Source organism: Carassius gibelio, chromosome B17 (genome assembly GCF_023724105.1).
Source record: "Carassius gibelio isolate Cgi1373 ecotype wild population from Czech Republic chromosome B17, carGib1.2-hapl.c, whole genome shotgun sequence".
In the NCBI taxonomy this organism is placed as follows: domain Eukaryota; kingdom Metazoa; phylum Chordata; class Actinopteri; order Cypriniformes; family Cyprinidae; genus Carassius; species Carassius gibelio.
Window position 1 is genome coordinate 18,918,503 of NC_068412.1, and position 26,572 is coordinate 18,945,074.

The 26,572-nt window shown below is 36.9% G+C and overlaps 1 protein-coding gene across 6 annotated transcripts in view; it reads right to left on the reverse strand.

Moving 5' to 3' along the window:
- Positions 1 to 899: 899 nt before the first annotated feature.
- slc8a1b (solute carrier family 8 member 1b) overlaps positions 900 to 26,572 on the reverse strand; it is an 89,436-nt gene continuing 63,763 nt past the window's right edge. For 5 of the 6 annotated variants that reach the window (XM_052580630.1, XM_052580629.1, XM_052580628.1 and 2 more), the window contains exons 3-7: positions 21,169 to 21,281; positions 15,882 to 16,027; positions 14,394 to 14,493; positions 11,030 to 11,305; positions 900 to 5,466 (exon numbers count right to left, since the gene is read on the reverse strand). In XM_052580630.1, the coding sequence (XP_052436590.1) occupies positions 5,090 to 5,466; positions 11,030 to 11,305; positions 14,394 to 14,493; positions 15,882 to 16,027; positions 21,169 to 21,281 (1,012 nt within the window). In that variant the 3' untranslated portion in view covers positions 900 to 5,089. Of the gene's footprint in view, positions 5,467 to 11,029; positions 11,306 to 14,393; positions 14,494 to 15,881; positions 16,028 to 21,168; positions 21,282 to 21,523; positions 21,631 to 26,572 lie in introns of all 6 variants that reach the window. The other variant, XM_052580633.1, reaches the window with a different exon arrangement.

Genomic DNA, 26,572 nt, shown 5'->3' on the forward strand with positions numbered 1-26,572 from the left:
TCATGCAGAACTGAAGGACGAGTGAGTGTGCCCTCTTATATTTGGTCAGTAAAGCCTTGTTTCCTTCTTGTTTGTAAAGAACTGACAAGTGAAACTTTTGAATTTTATCTGTTCCTGAAGTCCATTTTTAACAGACAAGGTGAGTCCAAGTTCAGTTTCACCAGAACCACCAGAACAGAATTATGGATTGACTCATGGACTGCCCCATGGGTGTCCAACAGTGACGAGGGAAAAGATTTAAGCAGTCTTGAGTGTGCATTGTTACATTAATGAATGTGTGGTTACATTAATTTCCTTGCAGTGAAATTTCTTCGAAGAACGGCCCATTGTCAGTAGCGATGCATGAATCACAACTCAAGTCACAAGCTAATCTGCGTGACTTCATCCCTCAAGCATTACAGCATGGATTTCTATTGAAATGACTACATTTTGCATGCTAAAATCCGCCGAGGAAAATTTGGCCATAAGGTTGTCAACCATAAGTTTGTGAATAAAAAAAATAATTATATAAAATATTGATCACCTTTAGATAGTGTAGTTAATTAATATTTGTTAGTAACTACTAAGTGTTCAGTTGCCCAAAACTTTTAATTCTGTCATTAATTACTCACCCTCATGTTGCTCTAAACCCAAAAGACCTTCATCTTCGGAACACAAATTAAGATATTTTTGTTGGAATCTGACCCCGACCCTTACCTCGACATGAGGGTGAGTAATTACTGCCTGAATTTATATTTTTGGGCAATCTACCCCTTTAAATTATGCAGCGTTGCAGTCAAGTAAAGAAGTTTCCACAAAACCATTAAAGATGACACCTTCTGTCTGCTGGACATCAGTAACGTATGTGTGTGTGTGCTTATTCAGAACCACAATCATAAAAAGAGACACACTGCAGCCACTTGGCTCTAAACAGGATATTCCAAACTTTATTTCCTGTGTAGAGGTGTACTAGGGGAGCAATCACAGTTAGGTGGACGTCCATCTTATTAGATTGAGTGCAACACAAAAATAAATCAAAACAAAAACGAAAAAAAATCTCATATTTACTTATTCCAATTGAAATTAAAACAACCTAACGATCAAAACAAAACTGTGCGAAATAAAGCGAAAATTGCAAGAGAGAAAGAAGTGATAGAGAGAGAGAGAGAGGAGGAAAATAGTCAGCTTTAATAAGCCCATGACAGAGGACTGTGTAAGACATACTATTCCACAAGGCCACACACTCTTGCATTAACATGACTCTTAGCATTAGCTTACAGCGATCAAACACACACAATGATTTGAGCCCCTCGATCTGTACAAGACAGATAAGATAATAAAACTTACAGCCTTCATTTAGACCAGCTATTACATTACATACAATACATTCAATCCTGCTTTGGCATGAGAGTTTTCTGCCATGTTGTTTACACTGCAAAAAAAATGCATTTTGTCTTGTTTTCCTGAATAAATATTATCTTCTTAACATTACATTTTTACCCTCTTCTTTTTAAGCATAAATCTCATTAAATTGCATAATTTATTTTTCTTGAAACAACAAAAAATAATTATTTTAGATTTCTTACTGGAAAACAAGACAAAATTACTAGTTAAGAACAATATTCTCTGCAGTATAAGTGGTTTTGCAAACCTTTGTACATGCTATAAATTTATACATTATAAATAAGTGATATGTAGACATTTACACACATATACTCACTGTTCAGGAATACCAGGAACACCGTTACACATATACACTGCGATTGTTTACAACATACAGCCTACATCATTTCACTGGACATATTAATGCAAGATGTTAGTGAGGCCTTGGATAAGAGAGAGAGAATGAGAGTGAAATAGAGAGAGGGAAGAGGAGGAAATAATATTATCAAAGATTAGTATTAAACCCCTGAAAGACTAGAGTCCATCTGAGCAGTGAGGAAGAGAGAGGGGATTTAGGAATGTAAGACATACACAAGGCAAACCCTGACGCTTCACACACATTCTCCTAATGTTTTACAGACATTTTCCAGATGGTTCACTGATTTTTGCAAGATAGTTTACAGACTTGGAGCAGATAAATAATGGACTATATGTTCCCTTAATTCTTACAAATATCACAGACTGCTCCAGACCGACCAAACAAACACACACAGACTCGCACACACACATACACACACACACGCTCACACTGCTCAGCGAAGAAACTAGAAACAAAACAAGCTCTATGCAACAATCAATCCAAAAGGCAATATTTGTCATTCTGAAGTCTCAAATAAATACGTTGTATTCTCTCTTTGATAACGGCCGAGCTGTGACTCTGCCTTCATTCTCCTGTACAGTATATACATACACGCCTGAACGCTTCGGTGATGAAATATTTCATATTGTTAAATAATATAACCATTGCAACAACCAAGCAAAGGCCCTTGATATATTGCTTCCTTCGTTTGTACATGTGCTCCTGTACTAAATGACAGATACTGCCTTTTTAATATACATGTGCAAGTAAAAAAAACAACAAAAAAAATGAAACAAAACGAAACATTCAAATGAAATTTACGGACAGGAAAATCAAACGAACAAGCAACCAAAACAAAAATCGCAATATCTAAACAGCTTTCAAACTTCTGTCAACTACATTAATGAAGGGGATTCTGCGTACTATATACAGACAGGTTAGCATCCATGCACTGTCAACACGAAGCACATTAACATTCCAAATATGGACATGGCAAACAAGGGGGCGGGGTAAAGGGAGGGGCTAGGTTCCACAGGGGGGCGGTTCCAATGCAGCCACACCCTGATTTACAGACCACAGAGCACAGACGCTCAATTGCTGACCCCTGCTCTGCCAAAGCGAATACATATATAGTATAAACCGTAGAGACCATGTACAGTTTGAACGCCCCGTACGGAGAGGCGCACCTGCGGTCGGGTGGTGTGACGGCTAGCGAGCAGCACGTACAGCAATAGTCTGTGAAAGTCTTCTCGGCAGAACTTTGTATGGCTGTAATTCACATGATTTCACCAACTTCACTCCGACTTCACCTGTTTGTTTGTTGGTTAAATAGATATTAGGCTTCAGGAAAAGTCTTTTATTGATGTTGGTTTTGTCTTTCTTTGTTTGTAGTGTCTTTCTTGTGGATCTTAGAATTAGCAAGCAACAGCGGACCATCTTCATCAGGGACTGAAGGTCATCATCAAAGGCTTCCTACAGAAATGCCCTGAAGCTGGTACAGTATAGTTTCCCTTCATTCAAAATGTAAAACTAAATAAAACAAACAGAACAAGAAAGAAAGAATAAACAGCTTTTTCTTCTCTTTCAAAATCAAGCTTCTGAAACTACAAACCCCAACACAGAATCCCTTTAAAAACACTCTTTCATTACAAGAAAAGGTGTTCAGATGCAGTAAAAGAGCTGTAGGCTGGATCCCTTCAGTACAAACACCTATAACAAACGTCACCAAGGCCTCTTTATCCTTGCAAGGACATTTTTGGTGTGGGTAAAAAAAGGTACGATTGGAAATACAAAACCCACTTCAAGGGCTGTGTGGCACACTGCAGTTCTCCATTAGAAAGATTTTTCCTTTGGCAAATTTGGCGCAAACTACACAATAGATGAAGTTCAAAACATCTACGTCAGATCTACTGTGCTCAGTCCAGAAACATGATTTTATATATTTACTGCCCCACTAAGACTGAAAATCGACCTTGGGAAAGGAGAGTGAAAAATCCTGGAATTGCATTTTCAAAAACAGAGCTAATTTTTTTTTTCTTCAGTTAGTTTGTGTTAATCCATGCTAACCTAAAGATGTTAAGAGTCAAATTCAGATTAGTTCTACAATGTCTGCTTTTAAAATCGACCTACGTCTAAAATTGTGACTACTCTATGAGATTTACCTTACAGCTCAGTATGCAGCGAATCTACAAAGTACAAAGAAGCAATCTCAGCAGGGTTGGAGGGAAAGCGTGCCCTCGTAAACTCCACATAGATGAGTGACTGACTGTACCTGAATGAGCAAGTCAATCAAGCAAAAGACTACCTATTATACATGCTTGCAAATTGTGTGTCTGAGAACAAATCGCTGAAAGTATGGCCACTGGTTTTGCGTAATTCTCATAGTGTGTGTCCGTAAATGTATGCTTGGACGGAAAGTAACAGTCGTAATTGTAAACTCTCGATGTGATGTTGGCAAAAGCATGTCGCATGCTGGATTATCTTCACTACGCTGACCTCATACACGGTCCATCAATTGCATAAATTAATAATCAAATCAGTAACAAGCCGCAGTGTGTTTGTATCAGAAAATTGAGCTCTTTTGCTAGCACTTTAGGATCTTTGAGTGTGTCAGATCAAGGCTTTTAAATCAAAGTCTTGCACTAGTGCATCTCTGGTCTCTAAAGCTTCAGCGCTGGGAGATATTAGAACTGGCGTACTGCACTCTCTTTATTATTATTTTCTTTCTGAACTGGAATGAACTGCACCAGTGCAAGAAAGGGATAAAAACTGGCCTTCACAGGAACTACAAGCTGCTCTTGAGAACAACAAAAGCTGTTTAGGACCACTCCGATTACATCATCTGTAAACACAAAGTAGTGTGTCTGAAAAAATCACCCGAGCAAAATGACAGTACCGCTCGGTCCCAGTTAAGACAACAGACCTTTAACACACAGCCTCATTACCTAGAGTTCCATGGCACTATGAAGGGAGCTTACAGATTCCACAGTCCCACGTGGCTTTTATACTGGTTTAGGTTAAAAAAGCACAACTACAGTAGTTAAAGGTAACAATAGTAGCTTTTATAGTCTAGATTTGATGTTTGAACCTTGTGGTCAAACCCCGTCCAATCAGATGCAGTCACACAACAAACAGAGGAAGATGAGGATGAAGGAATGGCATATTGAGAGAACAGAAGAACGGGCCGATGGTCTGCGGAAAACGATTATCCGTGAACCCGGTACCGAGTCCGCCGCTGTTGCCTTCCTCTGCAGTCTTTAGTCTTTGCGAATTTTTCCACAGAATGCATGATGGTGTGTGTCACTGTGTGAAGGTGTGTAGTTCTGTGTGAATGTGCGTGTGTGAGTGAGTGCGTGCGTGTACGTGTGTTTAGAAGCCCTTGATGTGGCAGTAAGCCTCCAGAGAGGAGAACAGGATGTAGAGGAGCCAGAGGCTGACGAAAAGCATGGTGGTCAGCCCTTTAGCAGTCCGTGGACCCCCCAGCTCACCACCGATGTCAGGCCGGCGACGGTACATGAGCACCGCCACGCAGATAAAGGCGAAAATGGTGAAGAGGGTGACAGAAAAGGCCAGGTTACCCGGCTCCACCTTGAATTCGTGACCCTTTGAGTTATGGTAGATGGCGGCGATGGACCAGGCCACTCCGATGCCCAAGAAGACATTCACGGCGTTGCTGCCCGTCACGTTTCCAATAGACGCGTCGGCGTACTGATCCTGTATCGCTGCCACTTTACTGGCGAAGGTGTCTGAGAGGAAAATGAGAAAGAGAAAGAAAGAGAGGAATTAGTAGAGTCATTTTTTTTATCATGATAATAAATAATAATACAAATATAATGTAGTATTATACTTGTTAAATAAATGATGAAAGAAATAAGAAAGTAATAAGAAAATGTTCCAAAAGTGCAACCTCATAACATAAAGAGCATTAATGAAACAAAAATACATAGATGAGTGACTAAGCGCATACTGAGGAAGTTTATATTGTCTATTGTGACAGGTTTATAGTAACATTATACTTAATAATAAATAATCTAATAAACAAAATATAGCAAAATTTAGAATTTTTATGCTTGTATTTGTTTATTTTGTCATAAATCACAAAAAGCATTAATGTAACAAAAATGCATAAATGCAACATTAAGTGAGTCTTATGTTTAAAACAGGAAATAAAGATGAAAACAAGTAATTGAAAATATAAATTTAACATTCAATAATTAAAATGAGTAATTAAAAGAGTTTTACTTCAAGTAATTTTTGCTTGTCTAAATATGTTTAGATCTTTCTTCAGAAAACGAAACAAAAATAATAGTTGTGGGGTTTTTTTATCGCAGTGCACACGCAAGTATACACGTATGTACACTCAGTACTCATCTTCTCTCTCTTGCTCATCTCTCCTTTTTTGGTGAGGATATAATTTTGTTATAAGAGCCTGGTTAACCTCTGATTTGAGTTGAAATCAGAGGGCTGTCTGCTGTTTAAACAGTGTGGTTTCTCTCGATCCGAGACAGCTGCATGCTAACAGGGTGATCTATTGCAGACAGCTGAGAAACCGTGAGGATGCTGATTGTGCATTCTGTCTGGAAAGGCCTCTAAATAATCCTAGATGCACATACACTCCCTTTCTAACTCTTTCTTCCTCTCTGTCTCATTTAATCTTCCTCTCTCTCTTTCGTTATGCTAATATAGTCCATGACACATTATCCTGCCAAAGTGCACTGGATATGTTGATATTATTCTTTGCAGCCCGTGGTCACAAAGAGCCATTATCCTCATTTAAAGGTCTTGCTATCCTGCGGATAAACACTTCAATATTCACACATTCGTATTTACATATTTGTGTTCCTGCAGTGCATCTCTATTGAAAATATATCCCCAAAAATGTGATCACTAAACATCAAACAAATTAACAAACATCAACAAAAAAGATGATAGAATATATACTATATATACTAGATTTAAAAACATTTTAGATTGCCCAAAAATATTAAACAGCACATGTTCAACATTGATAATAATAAGAACTGTTTCTTAACATCAAATCAGCATTTCTGAAGGATCATGTGACACTTGAGACCTCAGTAAGAATATTTTTACTTGTGAAAAAGCATTTATTTTAAAAACATAATAATATTTCAAATTTTTTCTTTAAACCATGTTTTTGATCAAATAAGTACAGCCTCAGTGAGCTTAAGAAACTAAAACTCAAGATGTGTTTAATATGGCATTTTATTATACATAATGTCACCAAGTGCTGTTTAGTTTTTGCTATTTATCAAGAGCTTAAAGAGGTGTTTTAATGTCACCATGAGGCATCTTTCCGCACTCAACAATCAGCGTTCCCACAGAAATGAATCATTTCTGAGTCCAAGGATGTGAACAGCTCAAAACTGTCATCTGGTAATTTACGGTAATTACGGCAGCACTCAACATCTGCCTAAAAGTGAAGGTTAGAGACTCTCCCGGCAAAACTGAAAAGTATCTGAGGACAGAATCAGACATTAAAGTGCTTAAAGGACAAAAATGGACTCAACAACACAGCATTATAAAGTGAAAGCTGGGTTTACTGTTAAGTACTTATTTCTGAAATAACATTTTCCTTCTCGTTATTCATCACTGTCCTGTTATGTTGTTGTAAACAACAGCATGGATGGAGCCGTTTCCATAGCATTACCATGGAAATTCTCAGTTAAGGCTCAGCTAACACCCAGTCTGGTGTAAAGTCCTGCCAAAGAGCCTGGCAGCGTGCGGACGACAACTGCCGTTAATGTGGGTGTCATGGCAATGAAAAGCTTCATCCCAGAAAGACGCTCAGGAGCAGTTAATCATTACGGACTTAAACGGATCAGCGTTCCAGACTGCTATAGACTTTGAAACTGTTATAAACCTCAAACTGCTTACGTTTGCACATGGACGCAAATTTGTATTAGAACAACGACCACACATATCGTTTTTTATTGACAACAAATGCCTCTGCGGCTCAGCCAAACAGCCGATGTATGTCTGCTCTGGGAAATGCAAAGCGCACTAAATAACATTTAATCATTATAATTAACTTTTTATATTACCACACTTTAGTGGCACTGCATTCAGAAGATGCATTCAGTCATTAAACCCATTTCCATTTTAAATTAATCGAGCAAATTATTCATTCAAGATACTATGTGCTGAATCTAAAGGCTTTGTGTTCTGTTTAAAAGCATTGGTGAACGCCATCTCATCACAGTCCTTGTACGTTTTCCTTCGCCTGGTTTCTGGCACCTCACTTGGCTAATTGGAAGTTCAGTTGTTTTCCAAGGACTCAGTAAAGGACTTTTCATCTCCCACTAAAGATTGGCACATTTGCTAACTGCTCAATAACGCTCCGTTCAGTATGCAATGTGCAGCATTTGTTATTTTGAATTTGTGCAGAAACAGCAGAAAACCAGTCAATGGATGTGGTTGTAAATCTTTCACTAGAAGTGTTTGCTTCATTAACCTTACTAATGACTTTGATTTTTAACCTGTTACTAGTTAAATGTTTAAGTACCTCATTGTTTTTGGCACCTGAAGACTTTGTGACTTTATCAAGACCATCTAAACAAACATAATACTTAAAAAATAAAACATAATTATTCTATTACATTTTTTATTGTTTAATAGAAATGAACACATTGGGCCCTATTTTAACGATCTAAAGACAGTGTAAAGTGCACGGTGCAGGTGCACTCAGGGCGTGTCCAAATCCACTTTTGCAATTTTAACAACGGAAAAACGGTCCGTTTGCCAGGGCGCATTTTTGGAATCGGTTGTTTGTTGGCGGAAAAGCTGAGAGCTTCTCAAGTGAAGAAACCGATCTGCGTGCGAGCAGATCATCTACGGGACAAGCAGGAATCCACCAAATCTTCCCGAGGTGAAGAAGGCATGTGATTGCAGTGATTGTGTCCTCGTCTTCTGGCATCAGAAGAACGGCTTTACAATCCCGAAAAAGGTACAATGATATCAGGAGACGGGAGCCGATCATTTCGCTAGATAAGACCATTATTCCTCTGCTGGGATCTTGTAGAGCCTTTTAAAACTGCAATGAGACTGAAATTTGGACCTTCAATCTGTTAGCCTCCATTAAAGTCCACTATATAGAGGAAACTCCTGAACTACTCTTTTAAATAGTTTTCAACAATTAATCAAACTTGACTAAAAATTTACGATTTTCTAAGCTTTAGGCCCTTGAACAAACTTTTCTCTAACACTAAGGAAAAGACATCTTCTCATAGATTAAATAGTTTCTTCCTCACACATACACATACACATGCTCTCTCTCACATGATTTTAGCTGATAGGGTAAAATATAAATTATTTTTATCCGATAAGGTACAATGTCTCCAAGGGCTGCTAGGATAAAAGCCACACTAAAAGCAGCACTTTTCTAAACATCTGTAGTACTCCTATGATATTCACTACATGATTATCTTGGACAAAAAAAATCATGACAATAATATCATCACTATATCTAGAAAAAAAATTGAATAACAATGATAAGTAGATTTGGTGTTTTATCTTTTTTGGCCAACGAATAAAAGAATTAAATGAATAAAAACATTTGCCTTCAATAGCATGCAGTGATGCCTGGAATCACTTTAACAATGAAAAGACATTTAAGTGCAAGATGTGCAGTACCATTCTGTCAAAAACATAACATTATAATGAGAACACTATTATAACAGAATGTGTTTTTAAAAAAGCACATTCACAGCATAAATTAAAAATTCTAACTAGCACAGTTAAGTTCACTTGTGCATTTGCATTGTTTTGTGAAGATGCAGGTCCTAATATGTTTATAGTATATATCTGATTAATCTCAAACAGGATGCATTTGTGTGTTATTAATTCGCTGGCAAAACACTTAAGCAAGCTGCTGTTCATTAGCTTCCGCTCATACACATCAAATGGCAATACCCAACATTATTGGCTATGATTGAATTTAAAGCAATCATATGTATTTTAGATGTTTATTTTTCAAAACATTTCAACACATTAAAAAAAGTAGCAGTGCTTTTTTTTATATATAGTCATGTGTAGTATTAACATGATATCCTATTTGATGTCAGGCCTATTTCCTTTTATAAACCCCACGCTTATTGCCTATACACAATATATATTGCAAAATCCCTATTATAATGATATCAATATTTAATTTCTTAAATATCAGTTAAAACACTGGTATATTGCAACACTCCCAACTTCCACAGATTGTTTTGCATAAATGCAGAGAATTAGATTTTGTTACCAGAACAAATTAAAAATTTAATATAAAACAGAGTTATAAAAAGCTAATAGTGATTTAAATAAAAATTAAAAATGGGACACTGTTTACTAAAGTTCTTCAATACTGGATTTAACTGTGCTACTCAATCAATATTTAATGTATGGACCTTTTTTTTTCTTCCATTGTAATACAATTTAGAGCCAACAAAATTCTTAGGGAAATTTATAATGTTGTTTAAGAGATAGCTCACCTAAAAATAAAAATAAATCCATATTTTTATGACTTTTTATTCCATTGTTGTTTTGGACCTTCAATGTATGGAACAAAAAGCATTATTCAAAATAAAACTTCTTTTGTGTTCCACAGAGTAAAGGAAGTCAAGCAGATTTGGATTGACATGAGGGTGAGTAAATAATGACAATAATAACATTTCCGGGTGCACTATCCCTTTGAGGATGTTTTGAGAAAATACCAATTAAGAAAATGATGTCCTTGTGTGTGCATGTCATTGTCCACGTATGATGGCTTTTACTGGAAAGCGAGACGCAAATGCAAGAAAATGATTTTCTGCAGTGAGATGAGAAGAGCAAAAGGGCGAGGAATAGAGGATGAAAAGAAAAGAAATGGGGTGAGTGAGGTAAAGAGGGAGAAGGACGGCATTAGAGAGAGAGAGGGGAATGCTTCTGCGTCCTGCTCTCTCAGCGTTTTCTCTATGAGCAGTCCAGTGTGTCTGGAATACTAAACATGGGGAACATGCATTGCTCTTCCAGTGTGTGTATGTGTTCTGTACATGAACATAGCTGTGTGTGTGTGTCTCCTGTTTTAAATAACAGTTATCCTGACTGATGGAGGTAATATATGGAGGTGCAATGTAGCAAGGAGCTTTACTGTGCATAATTATATGATATATCATAATCATAGCCTTGCACGTATGCACACACACACACACACACACACACACAAGTGCTTGGACATCCTCATTTTATTATAAATGACTATATGTTAACACAAACATGGGTGGCTAAAACACAAAAATCGGAGGCGCATATGATTTTTTTCTCTCTCACCTGGCACTGAAGTTCCCAGCGCTACGAACACCACCGCTGTGACAGAGTCCTTGAGTCCGATGGTGCAGCCGAAGTGGGATGCCAGGTCTCCAATGAAAGCCGTCAGAACGCCAATCATAATGATTGACACCACGAAACACGCCCACCCGTTCCAGTAGTCAGTGGGCGGGACAAAGGCAAAGAGAACTTTCCAGAAGACAGTGAGGAAATGCATGACATAATCGAAGCAGGACGGGAGCTTCTCCTCTCCGCATTCTTCTTCATCATCATCCTCACCTGCAAGAAGGTAATGAGAAATAATTAAATATGACTTTATAGAAGGTTAATAAACCCCTAAGTGCTGAAATATGGCACATGACTCATCCACATGACTCCACATGACCCCTATCAATCACCCAGAAGTTCAGCATCCTATCAACTGCAAGCTGCATCAAGTGCACCTAAAATACATCAGAGAGTTTTGCACAGTTTTTTCAGAAAATATAAAAAACTTATATATTGTACTTTAAAGACACACACCAGGTCAGCTGTCGTGGCAGTATAGCTGAAACCTTCACATAGACACACAAAGCCTTTATCGATATGTACAGCACACAGCGTGTGTGTGTGTGTGTGTGTTCAGGAAGGTTGTGATCTGTTTGATATTCTGTTGGTGCTGCGTTTCCTTGAGAGCGTAAAGAGAGCAGCTTCCAGACACCCAACAGTGCTATCTGACAGGTATGGCTGTTCCTTTAAAGTGTGATTAGATGCTACAGGATGTTCAGAAACCTCGCCAGTATTCACAGCAGCACCTGAAGTCTCTGGCTGGGGATTCAGACATTGTTTCACTCAGACATTCATTCTGATCACGGGCAGAAACCTGATTGCGCACTGTGATTAAAAGGATTACGGATAAAGTAGATGCTTAGGCTAGAACATTCACAAAACACTCACACTGATCTGTATCAGAAACTAATTTAAAAAGATTTAAAGACTGAATCATTATGAGTCGCTATTGAAGATTCAGACAGAAATGTGAGCTGATACGAGTGTATGTGTTTATGCCTGTGTATATGTTTATTTCATCACAGCTCAGGAGTATTTGAAGGTCACGATGATGTTTGCTGTCACACTGCAACACGTGTGTAAATATGCACACATCTGTGCTACAGAGACAGAGAAGGTCAACGTGATGCTTTATGTGCCGTCCATCAGGGTGTCTGAAGGGAGTAAAAGCATCGGTTTGCTTTCAGACCATAGTCAGCAGACATAAATACACAATTGACAATGCAATTAAAAATTTTAAACAAAATCAATTGACTTGAGAAGCAAAATTGTGTAACATACTGTTCTATCTATCTAAATATAGTTTATAAAGACTGACCTTTACAGATTTCTTTACAGATTATTATTATTATTATTTACAAATGTAGATAATGTTTTTTTCCCTAAATGAGGACATACAGTACTATAGACTTATAATGTAAACTTTTGAAATTATTATTGTTAGTAGACCTGTTATTTATATACTAAAATATAGTGTATATTAATAATTTGAATTTTAGTTGAATTGTCTGTCTGTCTGTGTGTGTGTGTGTGTGTGTGTGTAATTTTATAGCTCAGTAGCTAACTTTACTTTTAGCATTAGTAATTTTAGCACTTCAGCTTACTTATTATCCATTTTAAATCTAAAATTTATATTACATTTTATTTCCGCTTTATTTAAATTACTGAAATTTTTTTAAACACTTTAGTTAACAACAACTCTGATCTTAACCTTCAAAGATTAATTTAAATGTTTTTGATTATTATAAATTATTTATGAAAAAATTTAATTTATCTTAATTTATAATTTGTCCAATTAAGGACATCCCCAAATGTCTCCAAAAGGAGGTCCGCGTCACATGTACCTTCTGGCGACAATTTTGTGTCCAATCTATAGATAAGTGAACCCCCACACACTCAGTGCTCATGCTGTGTTTACTCTCTCCTTTTCTTTCAATATAAATCATCTCGCTGTGCTGTAGAGTCTGACATTTAGCAAAGCTTTTAAACTTTAAACTCTTCAATTTACTGCCATTAGCTGCAGACCTTTTATGCTTCTTTGTCCCTATCCGTGTACATTTGCGTATGTGTGCATGTGTATATCTGCGTGTCCTGATAAAAAATCATGGTGAAATTTCTGTTCCGTTCTCAGTGGCGGTAGATAAAAAAATTATGAATTTTTCCATTTGTCATCTGTCAATGATGGAAATGATTAATGCATGTTTGATGTTAGGTAGAATGTACAAGCAGCTTTTTTCCCATAATGAAGGTAAATGGTGACCAGGGGCTACCAAAGTCCAAAAAATCTCTTAACAAATCTGAATGAGATTTGAAGGAAAAGGCTATCAAGAACAATTCCCACTTAAATCAGATATTTCAGATATAAGTAATATCATTTTTCGAAAACCTATTTTGAAAACAACCAACATCACTGTAGATACTTTATGAAAAGACTTGGTCAGTACTGGTGATTACAGGTCAGTTCTGACAGCAGACGTGCAACACACATACACACACAACACACACAATGGCTTTTAACCTTGCTTTGCCCCAGAGCACAAATTGGCACACTGAGAAGTGTTCAAGTGTGAATCACTAAGTCACCAACACCTGATCCACACAAACACACACACACACACACACACACACACACACACACACACACACACACACAAACACACTTACACCGCTAGAGAAGCAGCCTCTATGATCCCCAGTCTCTGTGAGGTCATGCTGCGAGTGCTAATTACTTCAGAAAAAACAAACCCAAAAAATCCCTCTCTCGTTTTTCTCTTTCTCCGCCTCTATCTAATTTCTTTCTCTCCATTGCACAGAGAATGGAGACTCCTTTGTGTAGTCCTAAGAGAGGTGAAGCTGTAAAACTGATTTTTTTTTTTAGAAACACCGCAGCCACCAGGGGGCGCTTTACAGTGCTTTAGAAATTTCAACATACATTTTCAAACTATAAACTACAGCATCTTGATGCAATGTATATAACCCAGGGATGCCTAATCCTACTCCTGGAGGGCCACTTTCCAGCAGAGTTTAGCTTGAACCTTATTAAACACTTATTAAACATATATAGAAATATCCAGAGCAAGCTGAACTCTACAGGAAGATGGCCCCAAGGAGCAGGATTGGACACCCTTGATAACCCAGTCGAAACAACAGTTAGTAGTATTTAATTAAAAATGTATTTTATAACAGCAATAATAACATAAAAGTCTTGCTGGCACTTCTGGCAACACTTACAAGTGATTAGCACCTCGAACGAGATGTTCTTTTTTAATGAATCACTAATTCAGTCCTCCAAATGTTCCTCACAAACTGAAACACTCACCAGCGCTGACTGTGATGGCCTCGATGAACTGGTCCCTCCAGCTGTTGGTGCCAACCAGAAGAGCCAAGTTTGTCTTTTTGATCAGCTTATCAACTGTGTTCTATAGAGAAACGTGAGAGACGGCACACAAGGAAAATGAATGACTGCTTTATTATATTCCAGTGCATCTTAACAGGAATAAACAAACAGACACACACTTCAGACGTGGTGGACCACAGTTCATCGAGTGCTCCTGACTGCTTCTCTCTGGACTGCCCTGCTGTGAAGTGTGTGTGGGATCGGAGTGTGTGTATGTTTTAGCACAGCAAGTGTGTGAGGGCTAAAGTGCATGCGTGTGTATGTGGATCGTCCTGAAGTGTGTGGAGGAGATTGATGAGATGCCAACGTTTAGACTTCTGCCAGAAACCTAGTATCTTGTGTTTCTATAAGCAACAAGAAGGAACCTTTTTCTACAGAAAATCTGTTTTTTTAAATCTAACAACCCAGAGTCATGTTTGTGCAATGCAAATATGAACAAACTTTCGTAACTGAAAGTGATCCTTAATAAATAATAAAAAAAGTACATTTTTAAAGTATATTGCAGTTAATAACTTAATGGGAGCTTATAATTACCATTTGCCATTATAATTGGCTAAACTGGTAAATTTATACTATACACATGGAAATTAATAGTTCATTAAAAAATGAAACATTTTGTCATTATTCACTTAAAGCTGCAGTAGGGAACTTTTGACACTCTAGTGGTTAATAAACAGAACTGCTTGCGTCTTGCGGAAGAACATTGTAGCCTAAGCTACTTCTCTCTGTTTATGTCTATGAAGAATCACAAAGGTACTGGGTTACTCCGCCGCGGTACCCCCGAAGCAATCTAAAATATTCTGAATATAAACACTTATTATAGATGTACCCTAGTGATTCAGGACAAGCTAAAAACACGGTTTGGAAAATGGATTCATGGTGTACTCGTTTATTATATACATTTTTCTACATTTTGAACACAAACAAAGTTACGGACCTCAGATCTGATTGGTTATTTTTTACCTGGAGCGATGGAGTTTCTGCAAATGGCAATAGGACCACTGGGAGGAGCCAGAGGAGCTTGATTTTTTCACAGATTATCTGTCTCATATTCTACTGTCAGGACATAATGACAGGTTTAATAAATATGTAAAAAAATATTTTTTTACAAAAGTTCCCTACAGCACCTTTAAACTTCATGTTGTTACAAACTTGTTTAACTTATTTTTTTCTCAGCGGAACATAACAGATATTTGGAAGAACTGTGTATGTGTGCAAGCAATGAAAACCAAGAGGGGTGCAAAACAACATTGAACACATTTTTACGGACAAATGTGCATATTACATTCTTCAAAATATCTTCTTTTGTGTTTTACAGGTTTAGCACAGCATGAGGTTAGTATATGTGATGTGAAAGTTGCTTTAATGTGATTATGAATAAATCGGAAATGTGTAGCTAACTTAACACACCTTGAATTCATAAGATTCCTCAATGATAACCTCCAGTTTAGGGTGATCTCCAAGCATTGGCTTCCCCATTTCAGCGATGCGTCGTTCCTCTTCCTCTTCTCCTGTCAGAGGCTCCGCCTCTTCCAGCCCCGCCTCTTTCTCCTCATCTGAAAACAAAAGCCCAGTCAGAGAGTAGAAAACAAACTTGCCAAACCAGCCACCTTATATTTCAAATGATCATCTAGAGTGTGTTTGTGGATCAATGGGCTTCTGTGGATAAAGTGGATTGTGTAAATACATTTCATGAAAATGCTACTGTGAACACAAGAATATGGCGCTTTGGTGGAAATTCCTATAAAAGGTCAAAATCACAGATCTTAGTTGATAAATGTAGAAAATGAGTCCATTTCATGAAACATACTTTTATAATAGAATACACACAGACCACACTATGACCCTGTATATGAGAAATATGTCAGGGGCAAGATTTTTCCTTCATTTCTTTCATGCAGTGAAGCTTCTATTGTCCCAGTGGGATTCTGGGTAAGTAAGTGTGTGATATAAGCAACCCCTGACCATGTGACTGGGTTTAGCCCAATCAATCACCCACATTCACACACACAATGAAATGAGAGGGTCAAAGGAAAGCAGCAGACGCAGACCTAAGGGCAAGGAGGTATGATGAGGTTTGGAAAGGAAAACAATTAGGTTACAGTAGAGACACATGCATACACTGATGTGGACAGACAAAAGGGAAGGCCTGGGAAAGGAGAAAATGAAAATCCTTTGGGCAGCACCATAGTGATTTTAGCGGAAATGTAATTCTTTGAGTCCCATCACATGTATTTTCTCTACCACTTTCTCTTTCTGTCTCATTTATTTCATATTTCTTCTCAGTTCACGAGCTCAGTTGGTATAATGGCTACGCCAACAACAGCAATAGCCATAAAACAATGTTATGATGACTACATTCCCAAGCTCAACACTAACATGAGCCTCATAGACAGAAAAGGCTGCATAAACGAATGAAATATCTAATGGAACAAATAAATCTCAAGCCACAAATGAACCCTGAGGCATTGGTGGAGGATTCCAGCTCAGATTGATGGCAGAGCAACTGTCTCTCTCTCTGTCTTAATACTTTACGTTCATCTTTTCCAGGGTAATCTGTTCATCTGTTAGTTAGACCAAGTTAGTGACAATGTACTCGCACACCACTTGTGTTTTCGGTCCCTCTGGTTGCATTTTATCCACAAAAATGTTGTTTATTTTTGTAAAGGAATCTCTAAATCAAAAACAAGAACTAATGGCCAAACTGTAATGGACCTGTCTGAACAATGATTAAATAGTAATAATTCAATCCAATGAAATAAAATAATTGTTTTTATTTCTTACATGTACTGGGGGTTTGGGACCACTGAGATTTGCAAGCATCACTGAGATGCGAGTGTGATACATCCACAGAAAAAAGCTGAAAGATGCATAGGAAGTAAACTGAAAGACCAACAAAAAATGTGGCATATCTTCAGTGTAATAAAGTAAGGGCAAGTAAAAATTAATTGGTTATATTTTGTTACCGTGATTAGTTTTGGTAATTAAATGAGACGTTGCAGATTTTTTCTATTGTCTGTAGATGTGAAACACAACATGAAGACTGTCTGCGTGTGTAAACTGATATTGATTTAACAGGCTAAAGTTCCCTCTTCCTTGTTTTGTCCTTGAAAACAGAGCTATCATTTTCTATCGAACACTTGGTGCTATACATCTTGAATGAGCAGACACACACACACACACACACACACACACACACACACACGCAAGCACAAACACTCACGTAGTCAATCCAGCCATCCGTTCCTTTCATTTTCATCCAACCATCTCTTCAGCTGTCCTTTATATTTCTAGTCTCTTCTTTTCTTTTTTCTTTCATGCTAAACAATCTATTTTCAATTTATTACAGTATGAAGGTTTGGAATCATCCAGAGTATTTTCACATGTCTTACAAGTAAAGCTAATCAAAGGCAACTGGACTTGATTATTCATTATTTTGAAGACGATTCGCAACTCATCTGAGTGTCTTAATCAACTTTTTTGTTAATCACTGATGAAGCTGTATGGATGAGTGGCAAAACATCATCAAAAAATGTATAATCAAATCCAGCTGCATTTGATTTGAACTCTACCCGATGTTCCTCTCTCTTTTGTATTCCAGGTTTTAACCTCTCAATCTCTTTTATAGTTTTTTTATATTAATCATACTAAAACACAGCATTAATCAAAACAACCGAATGTCAAGAAGTAAATCTAAATATGATATAAAACATTTTATACACATCAAAACATTGAGGTGCTGGGAAAAAGAGACGTTTTTTGTTTCCTGGAAAATAAATGTTTATCTAAATGTGAGATGAAACACACTCGAACAGTCTTGGCTTTCAACACAGGCTTTCAAATCTCGAGTCTTTTTTAGCCCTCCTAATCTCTCCTCATGATTTACAGCCCAGCATCTGAACTCATTTGCTAGCATGTCTTGACGTTTCCTTTGTGTCTAGTTACAGTATAAGATTATTGGGAAGAAACAAAATTAAACAGTTCACTTTGAAGCTTTCTTTCTCAACCTGCAAGTATCCTGAGCACACCCTATATGGTAAACTAGAAAAAAGACTGCGTAAGAGATGATTATGACAATAAATTAAAGGGTCATATCATTCTTTTGAAAAAAGTGTTTTGTCAATGTGTACAAGCATCAGAGCTCAGAACTCTCAGACAAAAGACCATCCAAAATATTGGGGTCAGTAAACATTATGTTTTTTTGTTGTTGTGTTGTTGTTGTTTTTTTTTTAAATAAATTAAAGGATTAGTTCACTTCCAAAATGAAAATTTTCTGAGAATTTTCTAACCCCCATTCATTGAAGATGTTCACGTCTTACCTTCTTCAGTTCTCCATAAAGTGGATTCAACAGGTTGAAGGTCTAAAGTGCAGTTTCAATGCAGCTTCATAGAGCTCTAGATGATCCCAGCTGAGTAGTAAGGGTACTATCTAGCAAAACGATTGGTCATTTTCTAAAAAACAAAACAAAAATGTATAATCTCTAACCACACTCATATCGGACGAGATGGTTTTTATTCGTTACTTATTTGACGCGATGCACACACACTGACCTCATCAAGCTTTTATTTTGGCACTTCCGGTTATTGGCATTTTGCATATTAGCTAAATATTTAGTTTCAACCGAAACATTTAGATTCAACATTTATATTTAGATTTAACATTTAGCTTTAGCATTTAGATTTAGATTTAACATTTAGATTTAACATTTAGATTTTACATTTAGATTTAGATTTAACATTTAGATTTAGCATTTAGATTTAACATTTAACATTTAGGTGTAACATTTAATATTTATGTTTAACTATTTAAAATATCTCTGAGTTGACAAATATTGTTGTAAATGTGCTAAAAAGTGACCGTCAAAAATTCATACCAGTTTTTTAAACATTGTTTGAAGCTAAATGTGGCAAAATGTTGCTGTTATTTTCAGCATGAGCCGCTTTACAAACGGCACCCCATACAAATGCTTATCTAGCACTAGCTCTGCAATGTGTGTCCATAACTTTAGGCATTATGTAATCACGCCGGAAAGGCACAAACAAAGCAAACGCGCCAAGACTAAATCAAACACCCTTTTCAAAAAAGGTAAAATAACGATGTTGGATGATTTTGAACTTGGAGGAGAAAAACAGATGGAGTTCGGTCCTCCTTCTGCCTACGTCATGCGCAAGCTTTTCAATGTGTCTATATAATGTGTGAAGTCGTGGATGCTCATCTTAGAGCTAAAGAAAGAAAATGACCAATCTTTTGCTAAAGAAGACACTTATTCCTCAGCTGAGATTTTGTAGAGCCCATTGAAGCTGCACTGAAACCGCAGTTTGGATCTTCAACATGCTGGTCTCCGTTAAAATCCACTATATAGAGACAATTCCTGGAAAGTTTACCTCGGAAACATTCATTTCTTTGCGACTAAAGAAAGAAAGACATGAACATCTCGGATGACATGGGGTGAGTAAATTATCAGCACATTTTTATTACGGATGTGAACTTATCCTTTAATACATTTATTAAGACAATAAAGCCATTTATAATGATTCAGTTTCAAATAAATGCTGTTCTACTGAACTTTCTATTCATCAAAGAATTCTGATAAAAAGTTTCAAAATCATGGTTTCCACAAAATTATTAAGCATATAAAATAATAAAACATTGTAAATATTTAGGATATTACGAAAAGTTACTTGTCACTGAAAACTGGAGTAATAGATGCTGAAAATTCTGTTTTGCCATCACAGGAATAAATTGTAAAGTTTATGAAAATTAGTGCTGTCAAATGATTAAAATATGTGTGTGCGTTCTGTGTATAAATTTATATGTAAATGAATACATGCATGTGTGTGTAGTTGTGTGTATGTGTATATATATATATATATATATATATATATATATATATATATATATATATATATATATATATATATATATATATATATATACAGTACACATACATATATTATCTACACAAAAACTTTTGGATGTGATTAATCGCAATTAATCACATTTGACAGCACTTAAACTAGAAATCAATAATCTTAAAATGTAATAATGTTTCACAATATTACAGTTTTTGCTGTATATTTGATCATCAAAATGCAGCTTAGTTTAGGTATATATATCTTTTAAGAACATTATAAATATAAACTCTGACTCCAAACTTTAATTGGTAGTGTATACTAAAATAAAGCTGTTAATTTGCACATACCAACGCCTTTTATGATACATGTTATTGCTCCCAAACACCAGAAGACAGCTTTACTTTAAAGGGTAACTAAACTAAAGTCTAACTAAAAGACAAGAGCAAGATATGGAGAAGGTCTAGCAAAACGTTCTTCTGATTCTGGCAAGGCTTTTGTAAAAAAAAAAAAAAAAAAAATATGATATGCGATAAACGATATGCCCACATGGGTTTTCAACTACCTCTATTTATATTTGCTTTAAGCTCTGTCCACTTCAAAACAGTGTAAACTGTGATAATGTCAGTTTTGGAGCAATTATCCTTGAGAAACATTCAAACAAGTAGAATCTGGCTCCTACTGTATGTGTACGTTATAAGTGTTAATGTGCTAAGTTGTGTGTTCAGTCATTAAATTAGTAAGACATTGCACCGACTCCAGGACAGAAAAAGAGAAGGTGAGACTCTGCCCAGAAGAAGAGAAGAGTAAAAAGCAAAGGAGACACTGTGAGCGGGAGAGAAACCTCTGTATACTGTCCATCCTCTCCTTCTCCAAATTGGCGTCTGTAGCTCTACGCAAAAGCTGCACTGCTTATCGTACTCCTCTCGATTGAGAACCCTGACTGATATCGTCTTCCTGCAGAAACAAGACAACAGGAGGGGGGTTGGAATAATGCATGCATGATACACACACACACACACACACACACACAAGCAAGCACACGCGAGGGCCTGGCCGGAGATCTGTCGATGGTATAGTTTGGCCTGTAGTTGATCTCGATGATGATCCAGAGCAGAGAAGGTTCAGATTGGAGTTTTGTTTAGTGTGTCTGTGTTGTATTTGTATGTCCTCTGCAAGGCTCAGGCCACGCCCCACACCTTTCTTCTCATTGGTCTCTACGAGCTGGGGTTCTCCGATCTCCAGGAAGAAGCTCTTGTTCTTCTCGTATTCTTCGTCATCAATTATCCTGACTTTTATTGTTTTGCTGGAGAGAGGGGGAGAGAAAGAGAAAGAGGGAGAGGAAGAAAAGAGTGAGGAAAAGACAGGCCCAGGGAAAACGAAGAAAGATAAATGGCATGCAGTCATGCACAGGCAGACCATCAGAATAAGAGGATGATGCAAGAGAGAAAGAAAGAGAGAGAGAGAGAGAGAGAGAGAGAGAGAGAGCAGCCTCACAAGTCTGACTGTAAATACACATTCACAAACAATGATACAATCTATAGTAGCTCTAATTTTTCTACTCACTCCACAAAATCTATTTATGTTGGGCAGATCCTAATTCATTACATCAATAAATATTTAGAAGAAACCTCATGTACTGTTTTACTACAAATATCCTTTCTTGAATAATTATATCTTTTCATATTTGTACATTTGTTAAATATAAAAGGCTCATTAAATTCAAAATTCTAATTACATGATATATTTATTTACTTGATAAGCACCTTTATTTGATAAGCAAATTCATCAATATATGCTGAGGAAAGGCACCAAATGAATTGATTATTCAAATCATAATGCAAAGGCATTACATTACTGTAGATGAAAGAATTGAATAAGCTTCACAAAGTGCTTTTACGAGTCAATATACTGTTTGTTTTATTTCCATTTCATTAAACATCACCGGCCAACATAATGCATTTTGCAATCCAGTTTGCCAATAAGAATTTTTAATTAATCACACAAATTGAATTTAAATCGACAGCCCTATAATTAAATAAATAAATATTTTGTTAAATAATAATATATATAATACAGTAAATATTCATCTCTAATCCAGCTAATAGTTATCTAGAGGCCATCATATTATTTACAAAAAGAAAATTCCAGGATGTCGTTAATATAAGAATACAAATAATATTTGCATTGCTTTTGTGGGCTTGTGTATGAATTTAAAATCTGTACTGTTCTAACATGCAATCAGTATCTTGTGAATTAGTCAGCGCTGCATATTTACAAGATTTATAACAGCTTCAGCCTCATGTGCGGATGGACTCCAGTTTAAATGGCCATTCATATAGCTCTGACTCAAGAACTCTCAAGCTTATTCTCACATTTTTTGTTTTACCTAAATTCTGCACATGCAGCCATGTATGCTTGGAGGGAACACTTAATACAAACCTCCATCTCCAAGCTAACAAAATCAACCATCATCAGAACTAGAAACAAAATCCTTCATACACACATTCAGACCACTTGCTGCTCTACAGTATGTCTGCATGACCTTTCTCCGAGAGCAACCGCAGTGCACAACATTTCCACGATAAAATCTCCACAACCAACCATATCAGATTGGCCTGATGTCATGAACAGGAAATCTAAATCGACTCTCTTGGCCTACATTTGATTTTTCTTTCACTGAATATCAAGTATCATGGCTGCATGGCTGACTTTGTAGTAATGTTTCATTAAATATTGTTTGTGCTATACATGTAGTTTACAAATGAAATAATATTTAGAAGAAAAATGATGTGATAAAGCTCTGAAAACTGTGGCGACTAAAGAAGGCTGATTATGAAAAATCATTTTCGCTCAGTAAAATGTTTTTGTTATAAAACATCAGCGCCACCTGAACAATATCCAGACTCACCGAGTCTTACAGAAACGCACAAGCACTTCCAACAGTCATCGATCTTCAATTAAGACACAGGTGCTACAGCAAGAAAGAAAATGCATGGAAGAATAAAGAAGACAGAAGAGTTATCAAATGCCGGCATATGCTTCAGGGAAGACTAATAAACACAAACACCCTCTATCTTTGTCTCTTTTATCTTCCGCTTCTCAAAGACAATTTCATATTCCTTCAATTCCATAGGATGTCAGAAACACAGTGTTAGATTATTTCCAGATCCACACTGTCAGGTGCAGGAAGCTGTGTGTGTGTGTGTGTGTGTGTGTGGGAATGACCCTCTTCACTTCTCAACTGAATGTGGGTTAGGTTCAGCTGAGGTCACGGCAGCGCTTTAACGCTACATCAATAAGTCATAGAGCTGCTTTAACATGCACACAAAATGACAGCACATGCCATTTTAGTATGTGTGTGTGTGTGGGTTGTTTTTCTATTTATTCTTCGTACCTTTTGTTCTTATCAATTGTCTTTGACATCTGTCGTTACATCTGTCATCTGTAGTTACTGGACACTTGCTTTATTTAATTACTCCTCTAATATCACCCTCTCTCATTTCAAATGATGTATCACATTTATAATTGTATTAGACAATGGCTATTGAATCTGACAGAAAACAAAGTGATTTTGTAAGTGTTTGTGTTGTAGACGAGATGTTAATCAGAAGTGTTCTCGAGCTTTTTTTATCGTTTAAAAGAATGAACACATAACAGCGGGTGTTTCGCAAGCAGTCAACTACTTATCAAACCCCAGTTAAAACATGTTAACAGTTTGTGCTCTGGATGAGAAAAAGTGTGACCATGTGACACACACAAGCACCTGCTAAACACTCTGTCAGATCATCCTTTCACACCTTTCACAACTAGTGTTGGTTTCACAACTGCTTTTTACTGGCTGAACAATCTAACCAGAGTGAATCTCAAGTGTGACAGCAAAATAAATCATATTTACCTAAGTAAATAATGCAATGAGATTCACAAATGAATGACTCAAGTGAGTTGATTCATAAGTTTTTTTGGCCGATAAATGGTTCGACAACTGAAATAAAAAAAAATCTTCTTCTTTCTTTATTGATAAAGGTTTTTCAAATAGCGTGTAGGTAAAGTTTTTTTTATTTTTTTTTTATATAATTTAAAAAGTTTTATCATTGTGGACCTTCATAATTCTGAATTTATTTATATATGTGTTTATTTATTTTGTCATTAAATTTAACTCTCAAACAAACCAATCAAAAAATTTTAAGACATGATTTACCAAGCACTGTATATCAAGCCTTATGCAAACCATTGAATTGTCCACACAATGGGGGCACATGTGGTGACCTGACACACACAAACACACACCCCCAGTACACTTGACAGGATGGACATGAACACACCCACCTTGAAGCCTTTTGAATTCAATACAGCATTTCTCTCCTTGTATTCCATTACAGTAGATGACAGCGACTTTATGTGTGTGCACCACGTTCCCCTCCAAGAGTGCCCGTCTCTCTTTAGCAGCTCAAATGTGAGCCTGCAGGAAATCAAAGCGTGCTTTAGATTAAACCAAACGGGCAGGGGTTTGTGGGATATGCTTGGGGTCTTGAATCTCTGATCAGAGTGTTACATAAAGCTGCTCCAATTCATGCCTGACCAGAAACCAGGAACTGCGACATGAGATCACACACATGCTCACGCTTATGAAAGACACAGAGAGGAACAATGCAGCACACACACACACAAATGATACGACATTATCTGTTCATTACCATATCTGCATTGCAGTAGCCTTGATCGGAAGAGCTCCCGACACACATACATAATTTAAATTAACTTTCAAACTGCTCTTTAAAATATATGTATATATATATATATATATATAGCTTATACAGTTCATCAACCGCTTCCTGTTTGAAATGATCTTTGGATCGATGCTTCTAGAGGATGTGCAGACATGTTTTATAGACCAGCTGCGGGACAGTCAGGAAGCTTGGACTCATACACTTTTGCTGCAATGCTTGCAGCTGATCGCCCATTGCTGCTGCTGCATTACAGTGAGTTAGCGACTGCAGTGATGTGAACACACCTTTGGGTCTCTCCATCATCTGCTCCATGATCAGGTTTACCAGGGTCAGGTCAGTGAAACTGGACAGGAATGAGATCCAGACCTACTAGCTTAATTTATATGCCAAAACCACACATACACACACAGTTTGGCTTACAGCGTCCAGAAACATTTGCCAGCAATTAGATCCGTGCTTAGCAACAGGGAAAGAGACAAAATAGAGCCACTTTTCAAGTGTGATTTACCAAAGGCCACATTACACCAAGAGAGACAGTGAGCAAGAGAGAGAAAGAGGGAGCTAGGTAATGTAACCTCTTTAAAATTCAAATCATGTCTGCTCCTTAACACAAGGAGGAGTCGCACCAAATCAATACGAGCTGACTTTTGTATGTGTGTGAGTGGATATGGGTGGGAGCATTTTTAAAATTAATATAGAATAACTATATGGGTAATTGCTCTTTTACCTGTGCCATGGTGAGACAGAGGGAGGAGATTCACTAAGAACGATTTGTGCCCGCTGATAACGCTGCTTATTTGCACATGCTGCGCAAATAAACAATATTGTTTTAGCAGCCGACTCACTGCAGGAATTATGCAAATCAGGTAACAGTGCAAATCACAGACCGTATAGAATCACTACTGCAGTATAGACACCTGAACTGGCTCCTTAGAAATGGATATACTGTAGAACTCTTTTGTCCATCATTTGATGAGTTACTGCTGCCATGGTCAATAGAAAAGCATACAAACGGCTCATTTTAACCAAACTGTAAAAGGTATAATAATAATGTAATTTAAATATGCCTGGATCAGTGCAGGTATCTTCTGGTTAAACTGTATAACAGACAATAATAATACTAATAATTTATAAAACCAATATAATAATATGAATATTAGCAGTATTATTAATTAAATAATAACATTTTATTTAATAAAAAACTAGATTGGATATGGTTAAGATTCAGCTGAAATAGAACATGCATTTCTACTCAGACTGTATGTGATAAGTAAACATAAAAACCATTAAACTATGGAAAATGAAAACAAAAATTGTGCACAAATGTGTCTCAAAGGCCAAATGAAACCCTTTCCAGCGTGACCCTAAGGGCAAGGTAATGCACAAACTCTCATTTTAATATATTCTGTACTTGTGTTCAAGTGTGCATGCAAAAATCGTATGACCTGTTTGCATGCTCACTTAAGCCTATCCACCCCCCACCCCCCACCCCCCACCCCCCACACACAGTGCAGGTAT